Here is a 15,173-nt window from a genome sequence, read left to right as displayed (position 1 = left end):
TATGCAAACTAAACATCCAATACCGTTTCTTTCATGAGGAACAGGAGCGTTATGTTACATTCAGTAGCCCCAAACGCTAGCATCCCTTTCATTTATTTACAAAACTGATAAATATGATTGTATATCGATAATTTACATACATTCATCTAAGGGGCACATCAACTAGTGGTATAAGTTAGTAGGAAAGTTACGGGTCGACCGTGTCTTTTTTTTTCTCGTGTGCAGGTATACTTCTAGAACAACTGTACAATTTCGTTCGATGTATTGCGGAGGGCAGCACACTGCTACTTGGTAAATATCATTGTGATCTTCAAGATCAGTACAAACACGGGGACACACACACACGAGTACTCTCCGTTAGCTATTGAGTACATCGGAAGTTGTTTGTTTTCTATCATACACAAAAATAGCCACACTTTAAAACAGTAAACAATTGATTGACGCTGCCATCTTTAACAAGTACGATTCCTCCAAGCCTTACATCGTAAACGAACCACCGGAAATCACTGAATCGGGATCGGGAGTTAAAGTCAAGTTTCATCACAAGGTTGTTGCACCGGTACGGGGTTTTAGTCTTTTGCGGAGATAAAACGCGACGGACACTGCACGTCCGGTCAGCGCATTCGCTGCCGAAACTCTTCCAATTCGTGGATGCTTGTCGAGAGCCTGCAATGAAAGATGATATCAATGAAGCGCGCCTCAAGCACACAACACTATCGCTGCTTACCTTCCGAAGGCGTTGAACAGGGCCACAATTTCACCGCGCTTTAACCTCAACGACGGTGGCTGCTGCTTCACCCTTGTGCCCAACCCAGTATCGATTTTATCGTCAAACTTCCCGGAGAATAGAATTTTCAGCGCCGTTCCCATTCCCTGCACCTGCAGCTTTCCCCACAGCCGGCACTTATCGCACCCGACGCAGTCCATTATCTTCGAGATGTTCATAAACTTTTCCCGAAACTCGTGCTTTAGCTTGATCGCCGAAGTGCCACCGCTAAACATGGCCGTCTCATTGAAATGTGCCGGAAAGCCTTCGATCACGGTGAGCAGGTCTTTGACGGCCGTTTTCACCTCCCGGTCGTCCTTCTCGAGACCGGTGAAATATTCCTCGTTTCGTAAGTACGGAGCTGCCTTTGCTAGGGCGCGCAGTTCCACCAGGTAGGCAAAGTACAGATTCCTCAGCCAGTGGGACCCTTCGTTGTCGGTCATGTGAGGGCTGAAGCGACGCTCGAACTCCTCCATATTCGGGCCCCACACGCCGGTCGGTGCGACAAACCCAAACGAACCCTTCTCCGACAGCAGATAGTTGGCACACAGATGAATGTTGATGCTCGAGTGCAGACCGGAGATCATGCGGTAAAACACCCGATGCTCCAGGCATACCTCATTGCGTGCCATGTCCTGGTAGGGAATCATGGCCGAGTAAGCATTTTTCTTCTTCACGGAGTGTGCTCTACAAAAAGGGGTTGCAAAGTGAGAGGCATTCGATAAACAGTTTGTTCGACCATGAAACGAGCAGCAATGCGGCCACACTTACTGGAAACAGTTTTCCAAATAGATGCTGCTCCAGATGCGCCGCGCCGATTCGCCCCGGTAGCCGGTGTAGCGTTCCGGGTTCAGCAGCAGATCGACGTACTGTGCGCCGGGCTCGTGATCGTCCAGAATGCAGAAATTATCTTGCGCTTCGTCATAGTCGGCCCATCGCTGGAACTCTTTGTGTGCCTTGTCGCTGATGCTGGTGTTAAGGTAGCCCAGCTCCACGTCCAAGTCTTCGTTGCAGTTCGTTAACGTTTGCACCTCTTTTATGTACTAAAATAAAATGGAAAAGAAACCCGTTACATACGAAAATGATACTGCTATCACATCTGCCCTTGCTATCGTAACAGGTCCGGTCAATTCAATCAGCATAATTAAACGAACAAGTCCAAAACAAAAACGATGACGTGTGCACCAGGCACACGCTTTTTTGTGCCGCCAGCTTCTGCTAATACAAACCCAGGGGAAAAACCCCCACCAGCACCATGTGCCAGCGGTAGCATACACGAGTAGCAACGTGCGTTCGTCCCCGTGGTTGGCATGTTTTGATTGCACAGCGTGTTATTATTACCTCACGCTCACTCACCTTATGATAAGACGACGCGTCGCCCTTCAGCCCCGGTGGGATATCTTTCTCCTCGCAGTGTTCCACATGGCAGAACCGCATCGCACACTTGCTGTCGTCGACCCAGAACGGGCACTCTTTGTTCAGGTGCACCTTGTAGTAGCGAAAGAAATCCTTCACCAGCAAGCTCTGCAGACGGGGATAGATTTTTACATTGTTGTAGTAATCCACCGTGTCGATATTACAGCTACAGTCATCGATCGTTCCTTGAAGCTGGAATGAGTTAAGTAGAACAGACACTTGAGCTTCATGCCATTATGATCTCTCCCTTTCCGCCGATCCGCTGCATATTTGCAACTAATGGAACATCATTAGGCGGAAATGTAACTGGTTTCCCTGTTGCTTACCTGACAGAAGCAAAACCGTTCATCGCTAACCTCCGCACTGCTATCCGTATAGAAATATCCGCTCGAATGGTTTGCCAGGCCCAGCAACACCCCGAAACACACCACAATCCACTGGAAGTAGTGTAACCGTGTCATCCGGCCAACGGAAAGCCTTCGCCAAGGTGCCATTGACACTGAAAATGGGGCTACTTGTTACGTTTGGATGTTTTGTTTGTTTGTTTTGCCCTTCGCCCCCTTTTTTATGTGCCCCGCGTGGTGGGACCAATTCCGGTGCAGAGCTGCGGGTTGCTGTTTACCAAATGAATGAACAGTACGAATTACTTCACACAAACCACCGGAACGCTGTTGTTGATTGTTTTGTCTTTTGGCAGTAGTAAATAAAACCCGGAAAAGGGGCGGATTACGCTACAACTGCACACGATTCACCGTACGTGCGATTGTTTTGCCGATATCGTACCACCTTTAGCACTGTCTCCAACAAACCACGACTGTGAAGTGAGGTCAAGAAAGCAGAGTAAGCTTTTGTTTTCACGGATGTTGTAACATTCGGTACGATTGCACGACCGAGCACGACACATTCCGCACCTTGGAATTGGCCCAACTACGTGCAAATGCTCACGGCGTTCCACTTTTTCGACTGGGAAAGTTAACCCCTTTCGATCCACCCACAAATCAACACGTCAACACAACGTTCAATTGTCAAGTGGTGCGTGCCACCCCTTTCGCCAACTACCCCTATCGTTTCACGCGCGCGCACACGCACACACAGGGAAAACAGCTGATAAACAAATCACTGTCATGCCCTGCACAGTGTGTGCTGGTGGTCATGCGATGACATGTAAAAACGCAAATTTGAGTAGATTGGGCTTTTGGTGAATAAAAGAATCATTAAAAATCAAAAATGTCTCGATGTTGTCAATAAAATACTTACTGCTACTAAGCAAGCTAAAAGAATAATGGGGAAAATAATCTTGAAGAATTGAACCGGATGTTATATTCAAAAAATCAAACCATTTTCAAAATTGACGTTAAGTTAATTTCTTGTTCATATGTTTTTAGTTAAAATTTTCTGATTTATCTAAATCATTGCAAGCACAAGTAAAGATAAAAATAATTTGCAGATAATCAACAAAATGATCATACTAAAATTTACGAATACAGCTCACATGCAGCCGCCGAAATGAATGCCGGAAGGATTCGAGCAGCGTTCGAGCAGTTTACTTCCCGTTTCATGAACCGCTTGAAATATTGCACTTGAATTTAATTTGAATGTTTTCAAACGTCGTTAATTTTGAACCAACACCTGCCAGCGTGGTAATTTATTAATTTTAGTCAATCTTATTTGCAGTTTTAAAATGGCACCACAAACAATGTGAGAGAAACCTTCTACGTATCTATTTATACCAAATGTGTCCATAAATCCAACCTGTTTTATATGGCGTAAAATGTATGCAAAAACATTGTTTTCAACCCATTTCAGACAACGGATCACATCCTTTTTCCGATTACATCATTACAAGCTGCGATTATTCACACCGCACAAGTGGCGCACGCCTTTCCCAAATCTCACGGAATGCAGGTCAGCGTGCGCTGATTCATTCAACCGGATCATCGGTCCCCAGACGGAACCGTTCCATGAATGAAGGGAAACACGTTCGCCTCCAACGAACGGTAACCTGCAGCCATGCTCCGGGAGCGTAAGGTGAGATTTTCACATCCCCTCACATCAACACCCTCGGCTCGGCTGTACGAGCAACCTGATGTGAGCAACTGATGTAGTACGATCATCAACGCGCGTTGCCTTTTCGCTCCCCTTACGGCTGGCAACCGGAAAGCGCCCAGACGCGAGCTTACCATGCCCGGACCATTGCGGTCAGTTTCAGCACAGCACTCCGATCGTGTAGACGTGTAGCACCGTTGCTGCAGCGCCGTGCCGCATAAAGTGCACACACCACAATCTGACAAAGACAAATTCGCGAAGCAACGGGCACTCGACACAAGGTAATGATAAAGATCGGTCGGAGAAAGTCGGGATGAAAGGTGTGATGTGAAATGCGAACCAACAAAAAAAAGTGCTGCCTTGATCGTTGAGGTTTGCAACAGTGTCGATCATATGATTTCGCGACGTGTAAGAGAAGGAGAGAAAGCGTGCATTTGTGTGTGTGTATGTGCGTGCGTGCGTGTGTACGATGACGATGTCATGGCATTGATGCTCCGTACCTGGAGGATGTAAGATTACGAACAACGCCACTGCGTTCCCGGGCGCAGAACGTCTCGCACAGAAATGAACACACGTACAGGAAAATCAGGACAGTCTACAGCGCGCGATCGCGCATTAGGGCATAGACACCGTAACGCTAAGTGAAGTCCCGAGAAACTAGGTTAAATAGCGCAGTGATAAAAACGGCTCCGCTTCCCCCGACTCTCCCCCACACCGTACACGGCGCACGTTCCGGGACGGCTCCGATACCGCTATGGCCGGTTCCCGCTAGATCGAGTCGATCGACGCCGGGGCGCTTAACAGATATGGGGAGGAGGGAGTGAAACAAGACTTGTTTGGGTTGCGGTTTGCACACGTGCTGCGTGCATTACGCTGCTGCCGGGGAGCTTTTGGAGAGCTTCTCCGCCGTGCATCGAATCCGTGTGAAAGTATCGGATACCGCACCAAACAAAGCAACAGTGAGTGGAACACGCAGTCGACACAGCACATCGATCGATCACTCCCCCATTTCACTGATCAGCCGACGATTCTACCCCTGCGAACGGTAAACCGAATGGTGGTTTTGATGGAGCTCTTTCGACGGCTCACGGGCGGTGGGGGTTTGTGCAAATAAAGTGCTCACGACTTTAAATCCCGTACGGTGCGGCGCGGCGAGTGTGCGGTTGGTTTCGCTTACCACCAACGGTAGTGCAAAGCGGCCAATGCAAATTACACCGAAGAGCGGGTGAAGTAATTCTAACGGTTCCGAAGTGAAAACCCACATCGCGCGATGGACTACTTCGCGTTACTAGTGCTAGTAGCGTACCGGTTGTACCTCGCACGATCCCTCGAGTGAGTGTCGTGGCACTACTGGACGGGAGAAGTAAAGCCATTTTTATAAATGTTTTTTTTTTACCGGCAATTGTAAAAGTTGGGATTTTTGAATGCAAAAAAGGCTTTCGGCATCATCATGTATCCTGTACCTAAGTATTTTTGTCCATTTTTATTGGAAAAAAATACCTGGACGTACTTTCCATCATGGACCTTCAGAACGGAAAATCCATTTATTTGCCGTCCATGCCTTACCCTCCGGCAAACCATCGCCTACAATTTCCTACCGGGAAACTTACTGGATGTTGCCCTCTGCACACGTTTGCAACCCTACTTTATTACATCTTATAAAATGGAAAGTGTTGTTCCTTTTACACTCATGCCACACCTTCCTGGCAATACAACAACAACAACAACAAAAAATACAGTTTCGTGCCATCACTTGGTTGCACAGTTATTTCATCCAGGATAGGCATGCATTACTGACCAGCAATAAACTGTCGCCTAAGACAAACAGACCAAAGCCGCACGAAGCAGCGCAAAATAAAGAGACGACAGCAAAAGGGGGAAACACATGATGGAAATGATCTATCGCTCGAATCGATGCGCCAGCTCGTTCGGTACCGCGCGGTCTTCTCGAAAGCTCCCGCGTACGCGGTGTGAAGCTCTCCTGGTTATTCGACCGGCCCCAATGGAAAGGAGAAACCGGCAGAACGGAATATCCAGCAAACCGAAAAGCAAACCGTACTATATACCTTCCCACCTCCCTCCGGTCCCCAAACCCAAACGAGAAAGAAATGGAACGCGCAGGAGGGGGGGGGGCTGCCCTCTCGCGTCCCCGGGCGAGGATCGAGAAAGGAATGCACGCGCGAACGACGCGAGACCCACGGGTGAAAGAGAGTCGAAGATCGATGGGAAGCAGCAAGCCACAAACACTTACAAGCACACACAGACACACAGTAAGCGGTGCGAAGAGGAAACGGACAGCCTAGCCCAAGATCATGCGTACCACGCGCTAGAGTGTGAGAGAAAGAGAGAGAGAGAGAGAGATGGAAAAGAAAACGGACAAAAGAAACTATGTTGAGCCATGAGCATCATGAAAGTTGTTAGAGGGTACAGTTTTCAAGCACAATATTAAGTAACTTTACTATCGCCTCGACTGGTGCCGCATACGGATCGTGGTTTTTTTTCTTCTCAGTTCTCAATAGCGGCCAGACGCATCTTTGGCTGACCCTAAAAAAAAAAAAAAAACACACAGATTAGTCTCACCGCATAGTTGGCAGTTGATGTTATGGTTTTGCACGGAATTTCCATTTCCATCAAGGTACGACACGAAAAGTTTTGACAGTGCACAGTTACAACAGTGTGTTTGAAAAGTGATAGTTTGTTGTGATCGTTTCTGGTGCCATAAGGGGGGGGGGGGGGGAGTGGGAGGGTGGCAAACCCTTTTGTTTGGTAGCTGGTCTACCGGTCTGCCGTGCAAAGCCAAAGCAAGGTGTGCAAATTGTGCAGATAAATGCAAAAGTGCAAAGTGATCGGTGTACATTTGGGTGTCGAACGCTTGAAGATTTTCTCCCTGGCGAGAAAAGCGAATGTTGACGTGGTTAAACTTACCGGTTGAAATACAATTTCCGAAATGCCATCATTGTTGCCCGGGCAATGATCAGCATTCCTTCCAATGCGTCATCGAAAAGACAAGATCGCATGGGTGTTCCGCTGGCCGGATCGCTGCACGGAGCGCTGGCTCAGTGTCAGCGGCCCAGAACCAGTTTGTTGGTGGATGCGTCTGCAAGCGATAACTGTGAAAAAGAACAACAACGTTGAGTTGAAGTGTGTTAAGTTACAGTTAGACTGTTAGAGAGAGAGAGAGAGAGAGTGTGTGTGTGTGTGTGTGTTTGTGTGTGCAGGATAATATCCCCCACTGGTTGTACTTGGGCTAGGGCCTCAAGGGGTGTCGATCGCTAATTAATGCTGCCGATCGTTAACGAGCTGTCAAGAGCAGAATGAGAATTACTGCAGATTATACTAAGTCATTACGGCTGGGAGGTGAAACAGAGCTTAAGCACATACACAGAACGGTTACGGACAACAGCTGACAGATGGCTGAAGATTTTGTGCACTCAAGACTCAAGACTCCCGCAAGAATTGCCCAACCGGACGTATTTCACAACCTTGTACGAATGGTTTGCTTTCTTCTTCTGAGTAATCATAGAGTAAGAGTGTCTTTAATGTCTTCAATGAGACATCAGAAGTTATGGGACATGGGACAGCCAAATCTAAGGAGATCTTGCGACTGGAACCTCAGAACCGACAACCCAAACAGCGTCTAATTAATCGGCCTGATCTGATAGTGTGGTTTCACCAAACCCACCCGAAACGATCGTCAGCCCAAGATCAGTTGGACACGCGCGTGTGCGCGTGATTTCTCCTCGACCCCGTTGTTGGTGACCGGGTGCGACTCACGTTCGCTTCGACCGTTCGTACCATTTGGCGTACCGATCCAAATTTTCATTATCCCCGCAAGTAGCGAATTCCTGCCCCACCCGCGGCCCGACGCTCTCATTTTCACCGCCGTCGATGACGAAGACGACAACGACGACGACGAATCGCTCCGCGCGGATGCTTTCACCCCGAGGGCAGAGCTTTTTGGCCGTCTCTAGCAGCGGACCGCGCTGTTCGCCGGCCAACAGGAAGTGCATTACCGATTGAAAGAGAAATGAACGTGGTATGGAGCCGAAAGACGAGCAAGGGAGCGGGAACGGCAAAACAACGCAATAGAGAGAAAATTTTCGTATTAGACAAAGCGAAGCGAAAAACGGCTCCATCCAGCACGATGGAAAGGAAAGTCATATGTAGCCACACACCAATATATGTGTGTGTGTGAGTGTGTGTTATACGCAGCCCCAATGCAGAACAGATTCCCGCCGGCTTCGAAGTGCGCTGCATCGCTATGGAACTAACCCTTGGTGACATATTTTCTCTTTTCTTCCCATTTGTGCCATTTCGGGGCTGTGCGGCCCAATGGGGGGAATGCGCGCCCCGGAAATGGGTCAGCGGTATTGTATCACCGATGGCTGCGCAAAGCCGCTCGCGACCAAACCCCTTTGCTTCCGTGCCGAGAGGTCTCCCGGTCCGTAACCTTCACCCTGCCCTGCACCTAAGCCCCGTTTCCGCCGTTCGGTGTCTCTTCTCGCCGACCGTGACCATGGCAGCGGGTGCTTTGCGTGCACCTTGCAACGTGGGCAACGGGCGTACTCCCTTCCATTCCATCACGCACCGAAAACCAGTCCAAGCAGCCCGCTGACAATACAGCCGACTCACGGCCGGTGCGAGCAGGAAAGAGGAAAGCGTGAAGGGAAAGAACGATTTCTTAAATCTGTGTCAGCGGGAAGAAACACAAACCAGTCAAACGGTGCGCCCGGTGTGTGTGTGTAGGTCGCTGCGCCCGGGGACGTTGTGCTAGAATGGCCGATGAATCGTTGTCGTCGGCGGCGGCGGCGGCGTGAGGCGGCGCTTTCACTAGCAAACATTCTTCGGTCGATGGTGAAATTTGTTGACCCGCTTGCCAGCATGATCGGCGAACGCGGTGGCCTTCAACAAAAAACGAAAACAGCATCCCAACGGCGCCCTGTCGCATATGTTTCACTCACCGCCGAAGCGTTACTTATCCCGCACAAGGGGCAACGCACGTGTAGGCAAAGTAGGCTGCCGCGTAAGCTGCTGTAAGCGTTCAAGAATGTATGAACGCTTCGTATCGCGCTGGGTTTCCGGATTTGCGTTATTCTGATTTTAGAAAGCGTGTACCACGTGCTCGGAAAGTTGGGTTACGATCTGAGCTGAAAGTTTTTGGCGCGTTTGGCACAAATTGCGCTGTTCTTAGTTTAGAAAGCGCGCGCCACACTTACCTCACAACCAAAACCGCCCCACGCGCGGGGCGCAATGGTTGAGCAGAAATTCTATTGGAATTTCTTCATCCCAACTTTCACAACGTCTGATGTAATCTGATCATAATAGCTCTGTCGTAAAAAGCTCTCCCTGCAGTCGTCGTAGACTTCCAATCTCCCAACACTGGGATGACACTGGGCAATGGTGGTTTAAATGCGGCTGTACCCGTCAATCGCTTGCGTTTCAAAGCCGATCAGATCTGCAAGCTGGATATGGCACCGGTTCGAGGGTGCGGCATTTGGTCAGTGGTCGCGCAGCAGCAGTTTTCGGATTCACAGTTTCGGAGGAAAAAAAACACAGTTAGTTTCGCTCCTTTTGCGAGCGCGCGGTGTAAATTGGAACACATTTTCACTCGACCTAAACTCGAATGTTGTGTATGCACGGGTATGCGCGCGTATTAAATGCTGACCATTCCGACACGGTGCGGTACCGTGTGCGCAGCACCGTCCCGATCAATAATCCACGGCCGAAGGGTGACGGCGCCCAAGAAGACGAAGAAGGAGAAGAGGAGGAAAAGTGTAGAAAAACTTTCTGTGATAGCTCACTTCCGGCGGCGCAAGTTTTGAGGCCAGCGATTGTTTGTTGTTTGAATACTTTTCTTTTTAATGTTCGATGGTTGTTGTTGTTTGTTTGTTTTTTTTTTGTAAAGTTTGGAGCATCTCAGATGGCAAAAGGGCTGATGATTTGATAATTGAATCATTTTGGTCATCATCATTTTATAATCATCATTTTATCATCAACCAGACCAAATGTAGGTTAGAGAAAAAGTGGGAAAAGTTGTGCATTTACTGTTTCAACGATATGAAAATGAGTTGAAGTAAACTATTCGAAGCAATTAAAATAAATTTAAATTTGCTTCAAATTCATATTCTAAGAACAGTGATTTTATGTTACGTATATTGTGAATTTGTGTAATTTGTTTTTTTTTCCAGTGCCACATAGTGAAAGACTAACCATTCGCAGGTATATTCGGTGTGTGCTAGAAACGTTTACACACGCACAAACGTGTTTATGTGACTACTAAACAGTGCAAGAGACACAAGATGATCCTCAAAGCTGCAGCCTTACTACTGCTGCTCTTCGCGAGCGGGGCCAAATCGCAAGATGACTCACTTGCTGGAAGTTTCCTGTCAGGTAGGGGTGCTTCTGTTTTGTCCCCCCCCGCGGCTCAATGCCTTCATGACTCATACACGTTTAACTGTTCCGCTTCAACAGGTCTGCTGGATTCGATCACAAGCACAGAGGACGCGAAAGGATGTCCGGGCGTGTGCGTTCACACGCTGGCCACACTGATCTGCTACGAGGTGCTGGATGACATACCGTGCCCCTCGCCCAGCATGAAGTGTTGCGTGGAAAGTAGTGCGGCGGCCGCAAACATCACTACCACGCCGCGGCCAAGAACCACCACGACAACGGCGCGTCCCACAACGACGACACCGAAACCGACGACCGAGGCCAAGATCAAGGAGAAGGACAGTAAAAACAATTGTAAGTGACTGAATTTCGCTGACATCGTCCAACGTTCCCCAAGCTATTTACACCTCCTTTTCTCATGTTCGCTAGCGTCCTGTCCGGGTGTGTGCGTGGCGGATCGTATCGCGGAGTACTGTGAGGCGTACCTCACGACGGCCGGTCTCTGCAAGAGTGGTTCCAAGTGTTGCGTATCGCGCGACATCTATCCGGACAACCCGCCGGACGAGCTGTACATACCGACGGCACACTTCGATGCGAAGCAGAACAGAACGACCACGCCGAAACCGTACGCCAAGACGACCGAGCGGCCCCACACCACCGAGGAACCGATCAAGTCGAAAACGAACCCAACCCAGAAGCCTACGCCGAAACCGACCAAGCCAGCCCCGTCCAAGCTGAAGACGACGCCCGCGACCACAGTCAACAATGGCCAGGGGCCGGTGTTTAAGGAATGCGAGGGCGAGTGTGTCAATGGGCTGTTTGCGCTGTTCTGTGACGATCTGGACAGCGAGGCGTTCTGTCCGAACGAGGGCTCGTGCTGCATTACCGGCGTGGCGGAAGACAACAAGCAGCAGATCGTGACGACAACGAGGCGACCAGCAACGCCGGTAAGCTTACCAACTGCCCGACACGCTGACCGATGCTCTAACCTAAAACGCCCTTTTCCTTTCAGCCGCCACTGCCCCGCTGTCCCGGCTTCTGTCTGCTGAACATTATGGCCGCCTTCTGCGAGCGCCCGTCCGTGCTCATCCCCAACACGGCCAACTGCAAGCGCGGCTCGGTATGCTGCGACAATACGCGCGCTCCTCCGCCGAGACCGCCACAGCAGAAGCGTCCACCGCCAACCACCACCACGACCACACCCGCCCCGACCACGGCCGTGCCGGATCCGCGCGAAGAGTGTCCCGGCTCGTGCATCGTCAGTCTGCTCAGCTTCACCTGCTTCCGCAACGCCGAGATGACCGATCTGTTCAAGTGCAAAAAGTCCGGCACGCAGTGCTGTGCGCCCAAGTCCAAGATACAGGAGGTGCAGCAGGCCGCCGCAAGCAAGACAAAGTACAACGACACGAACGGCGGCTATCCGCCGCAGGCCCTGCCGCCTCCACCGCCGATGATGCAGCCGCAGCAGCAGCCCCCGATGCCGTACCCGATGCCACCGTCGGCAGCAATGCCACCGTCCCAGGTGCAGTCCCCGCTGGCCGGGCCGCACCAGCAGGTGTACGGTCCGCCGGCGCCCAATCCCTACCCGGGCCCGATCAGCAACAACATCTACGAGGTGCCACCGACCCAGCAGCCGCAGTACGCCCAGTCCCCGGTGTACGAGCCGCCGACGACTACGGCCCGTCCGCAGGTCTACTCCAAGTACGTGTGCGGCGTGAAGGGAACGAGCCGGGCGGCTAAATCCATCCTCAGCCAGGAGGTGCTGCGGCTGGAACGGGAGCACAGTTCGCCGGCCCGCCACGCGCGCCACATCGACGTGGACAGTCTGTATCGGTCCAAGAGCTCGGAGCGGCTGGTGCTCGGTAGCAGCATCGTGCCGATACCGATCATCTACCACGACCACAACGACACCGTGCCGGAGGATCTGCTGCACCATCCGAGCGTGAAGGAGAACGCAACGCTGGCCAAGTACTGGAGCCACCATCGGAAGGGGCGCGTGGTCGGTGGGGAGGATGGCGAAAATGGCGAATGGTGCTGGCAGGTGGCGCTGATCAACTCGCTCAACCAGTACCTGTGCGGGGCGGCCCTCATCGGCACGCAGTGGGTGCTGACGGCGGCACATTGTGTAACGAAGTAAGTCGCTGTGTAACGAAGAAGAAAGGGCTTTGCTGCAATATTCACAATATTATTTGACGTTTCAGCATTGTACGATCGGGTGATGCCATCTACGTACGGGTCGGCGATTACGATCTGACGCGAAAGTACGGCAGTCCGGGCGCGCAGACGTTACGGGTAGCGACCACGTACATCCATCACAATCACAACAGCCAAACGCTTGACAACGATATCGCCCTGCTGAAGCTGCACGGACAGGCCGAGCTCCGTGATGGCGTGTGTTTGGTAAGAGGATCATCGAGGGATCTAAAGGGCAAGAGATCGTGATTCAAACTCTCCTCCTATCTGTCCATTTGCAGGTGTGTCTACCGGCACGAGGTGTCAGCCATGCCGCTGGCAAGCGCTGCACGGTGACGGGATACGGCTATATGGGTGAGGCCGGACCGATACCGCTGCGGGTGCGTGAGGCCGAAATCCCGATCGTCAGTGATGCCGAGTGCATACGCAAGGTGAATGCCGTCACCGAGAAGATCTTCATCCTGCCGGCGTCCAGCTTCTGTGCGGGCGGCGAGGAAGGCAACGACGCGTGCCAGGGTGACGGGGGCGGTCCGCTCGTGTGCCAGGACGATGGGTTCTTCGAGCTGGCCGGCCTGGTGTCGTGGGGTTTCGGCTGCGGGCGTGTCGATGTGCCCGGTGTGTACGTGAAGGTGTCGTCGTTCATCGGCTGGATCAACCAGATCATTAGCGTTAACAACCAGTAGCTGGAGTAGTAGTAGTAATAGCATTAGCAGTAGTAATAGTACGTAGATGAATACCAAACTTTCTCTCCAACAACTTCCAATGAACCCCTTGATTCGTCCCTTCGCCCTGTGCCTTGTGCAGTGCCCAGTAGTTTTAGGAAGAGTTCAGTGTTTAAGGTGTGCTGTGAGAGCTTGCACACGTTTGATTTCGATTCATTTACTCTCTTCAAAAAGACACACACACACACAAACAGACAGGAACAATCGATGCTAGTTTGTTAAAACGATAGTGGTAATAGATGAGCTTGAGATGGGAGCGTAACGGAACGGATGGCTTTATTCCGTTTGGGAAGTTTCGAATGATTATGTTTGGAATGGATATTTATTGTAAAAACAAAACAAAAGAAAAACAAAACCTCCTTCCAAAACCTGGTGGTAAGCAATTGGAAAACGAGACAGTGGATACAGCTTTCTTGGCTCGACTAGAACCACACCACATCCACCACTGCTGCCATCGTGCTGAATCGATGGTAACAATCTAAGCCTAGACCCTAAGGCACATCGAACTTCTGCTAGGTATTACTTCCATCTCATTAACGATATTTAAGTATGCGTGAGTATTTATTTATTTTCCCATTTACCGCGACAGATGCATTACTAAACTCGTTCTGCTAATGTAAGAAGTAATGTAAGAGGAACACCGCTATTAGGCGACACCCGACATCTGCAAACCCCCTCCCCCCTCAGAACAAAGCACTGAATCTTTAAAACGCATTGCAATTGTTAGCAATGGGAAGCATAATTGTAGTGATTGGGAATAGAGACAATTTGATGAAATTGTTATACACTGTGTACAATAAAGTATCATGACTGGTTATGTAGATTGGGAGTCTTTTTGGTTGATTTGCCCGTTCCGGTACGATGCATTTTAATGATTGTGAAATGAAATCTGAATGATTGTGATTTTTTTTCCTAAAAATTGAGAACTATGTATCTTTAATATTTTGCTATTGTAATGTAACATGAACACACACACAGACACACAAAGAACCCCTACAAAACGTTTCTTCTCATTATGGAGAAAGAAACATTTAGAAAGAAATGATATAAAATTAGCCCTCATTCAATTCCTTTACCGCTTGCAAACAAATCCTCCCAATTATTTCTTACACACTAAAAACAAAAGCCCCCGATTGAAAAGGCCGCAAAAAATCAACCCCTTTTTCCGACACTTTTTCTTCCGCCACCCCTTCTCTAGCACCTCCATTCGGCCGCTCTGTGTGGTAAATGTGCATCACCTACCTTAGCAATGTCTAAATCATCCAATCCATTTTCCGAAATTCATCGAAGCCGTTCGTTATTTGAACCTAAAACAAACGACCCGAAAAGTCCACCACCATGGGAGGAGGAGGAGGAGGAGGAGGAGGAGGAGGAGGAGGAGGAGGAAGAGAAAGGAAGTTTTGAGTTTTGATCTACGCGCACCGAACAAAACCAAGAATCTGCCCCAAAAAGGGATGCCATTCCATGCAAAGGCTGGAAGAAAGAAAGCACAAAAAACTTTACAAATATTGTCCCCTCGCTCCCTGTTGCCTCCTACCATGAAAGATAAAACATCATGGAAAGCAGCAACAACAGCAAAAAAAAAAAAAGCATAGAACAAGAAAGGACGCAAAGGAAACATTTCTTATCATATTCCCCCT

The 15,173-nt window shown here is 49.8% G+C and overlaps 2 protein-coding genes across 4 annotated transcripts; one reads left to right on the top strand and one right to left on the bottom strand.

Annotated features, from left to right (window-relative positions):
- Positions 1-54: 54 nt before the first annotated feature.
- On the bottom strand, positions 55-3,271 carry LOC1273143 (ero1-like protein). The gene is made up of 5 exons (XM_312095.6): positions 2,509-3,271; positions 2,123-2,374; positions 1,538-1,809; positions 728-1,453; positions 55-666 (listed from the first exon to the last, which is right to left on the bottom strand). Exons 1-5 carry the CDS (start codon positions 2,674-2,676, stop codon positions 615-617), a joined length of 1,470 nt encoding a protein of 489 aa, XP_312095.6. The 5' UTR covers positions 2,677-3,271; the 3' UTR covers positions 55-614.
- A 1,097-nt stretch (positions 3,272-4,368) lies between these two features.
- LOC1273144 (protein masquerade) lies at positions 4,369-14,354 on the top strand. Of its 3 annotated transcripts, none has more exons than XM_312096.6 (7): positions 4,369-4,509; positions 10,417-10,618; positions 10,700-10,972; positions 11,048-11,565; positions 11,631-12,751; positions 12,820-13,018; positions 13,093-14,354. In XM_312096.6, exons 2-7 carry the CDS (start codon positions 10,528-10,530, stop codon positions 13,492-13,494), a joined length of 2,604 nt encoding a protein of 867 aa, XP_312096.5. In that variant the 5' UTR covers positions 4,369-4,509; positions 10,417-10,527; the 3' UTR covers positions 13,495-14,354. The 3 variants fall into 3 exon arrangements, with proteins under 3 accessions (XP_312096.5, XP_061502162.1, XP_061502161.1); XM_061646178.1 differs by lacking the exon at positions 4,369-4,509 and adding an exon at positions 5,676-6,863; XM_061646177.1 differs by lacking the exon at positions 4,369-4,509 and adding an exon at positions 7,075-7,369.
- The last annotated feature ends 819 nt before the right edge of the window (positions 14,355-15,173 follow it).

The sequence above is a fragment of the Anopheles gambiae genome, chromosome 2 (genome assembly GCF_943734735.2).
Source record: "Anopheles gambiae chromosome 2, idAnoGambNW_F1_1, whole genome shotgun sequence".
Classification (NCBI taxonomy): domain Eukaryota; kingdom Metazoa; phylum Arthropoda; class Insecta; order Diptera; family Culicidae; genus Anopheles; species Anopheles gambiae.
This window is presented reverse-complemented; position numbering and strand designations above follow the sequence as displayed.

What these genes read in the sequence shown, in the direction of transcription:
- LOC1273144 (XM_312096.6), top strand. Translation starts at nt 10,528, where the DNA reads ATGATCCTCAAAGCTGCAGCCTTACTACTGCTGCTCTTCGCGAGCGGG. An exon ending in TGCTGGAAGTTTCCTGTCAG is followed by an intron (nt 10,619 to 10,699) that starts GTAGGGGTGCTT and finishes CCGCTTCAACAG; the next exon opens with GTCTGCTGGATTCGATCACA. An exon ending in GCGGCACATTGTGTAACGAA is followed by an intron (nt 12,752 to 12,819) that starts GTAAGTCGCTGT and finishes TTGACGTTTCAG; the next exon opens with CATTGTACGATCGGGTGATG.
- LOC1273143 (XM_312095.6), bottom strand. Translation starts at nt 2,676, where the DNA reads ATGGCACCTTGGCGAAGGCTTTCCGTTGGCCGGATGACACGGTTACAC. An exon ending in TATTTGGAAAACTGTTTCCA is followed by an intron (nt 1,454 to 1,537) that starts GTAAGTGTGGCC and finishes CCCTTTTTGTAG; the next exon opens with AGCACACTCCGTGAAGAAGA. An exon ending in CTGTTCAACGCCTTCGGAAG is followed by an intron (nt 667 to 727) that starts GTAAGCAGCGAT and finishes CTTTCATTGCAG; the next exon opens with GCTCTCGACAAGCATCCACG.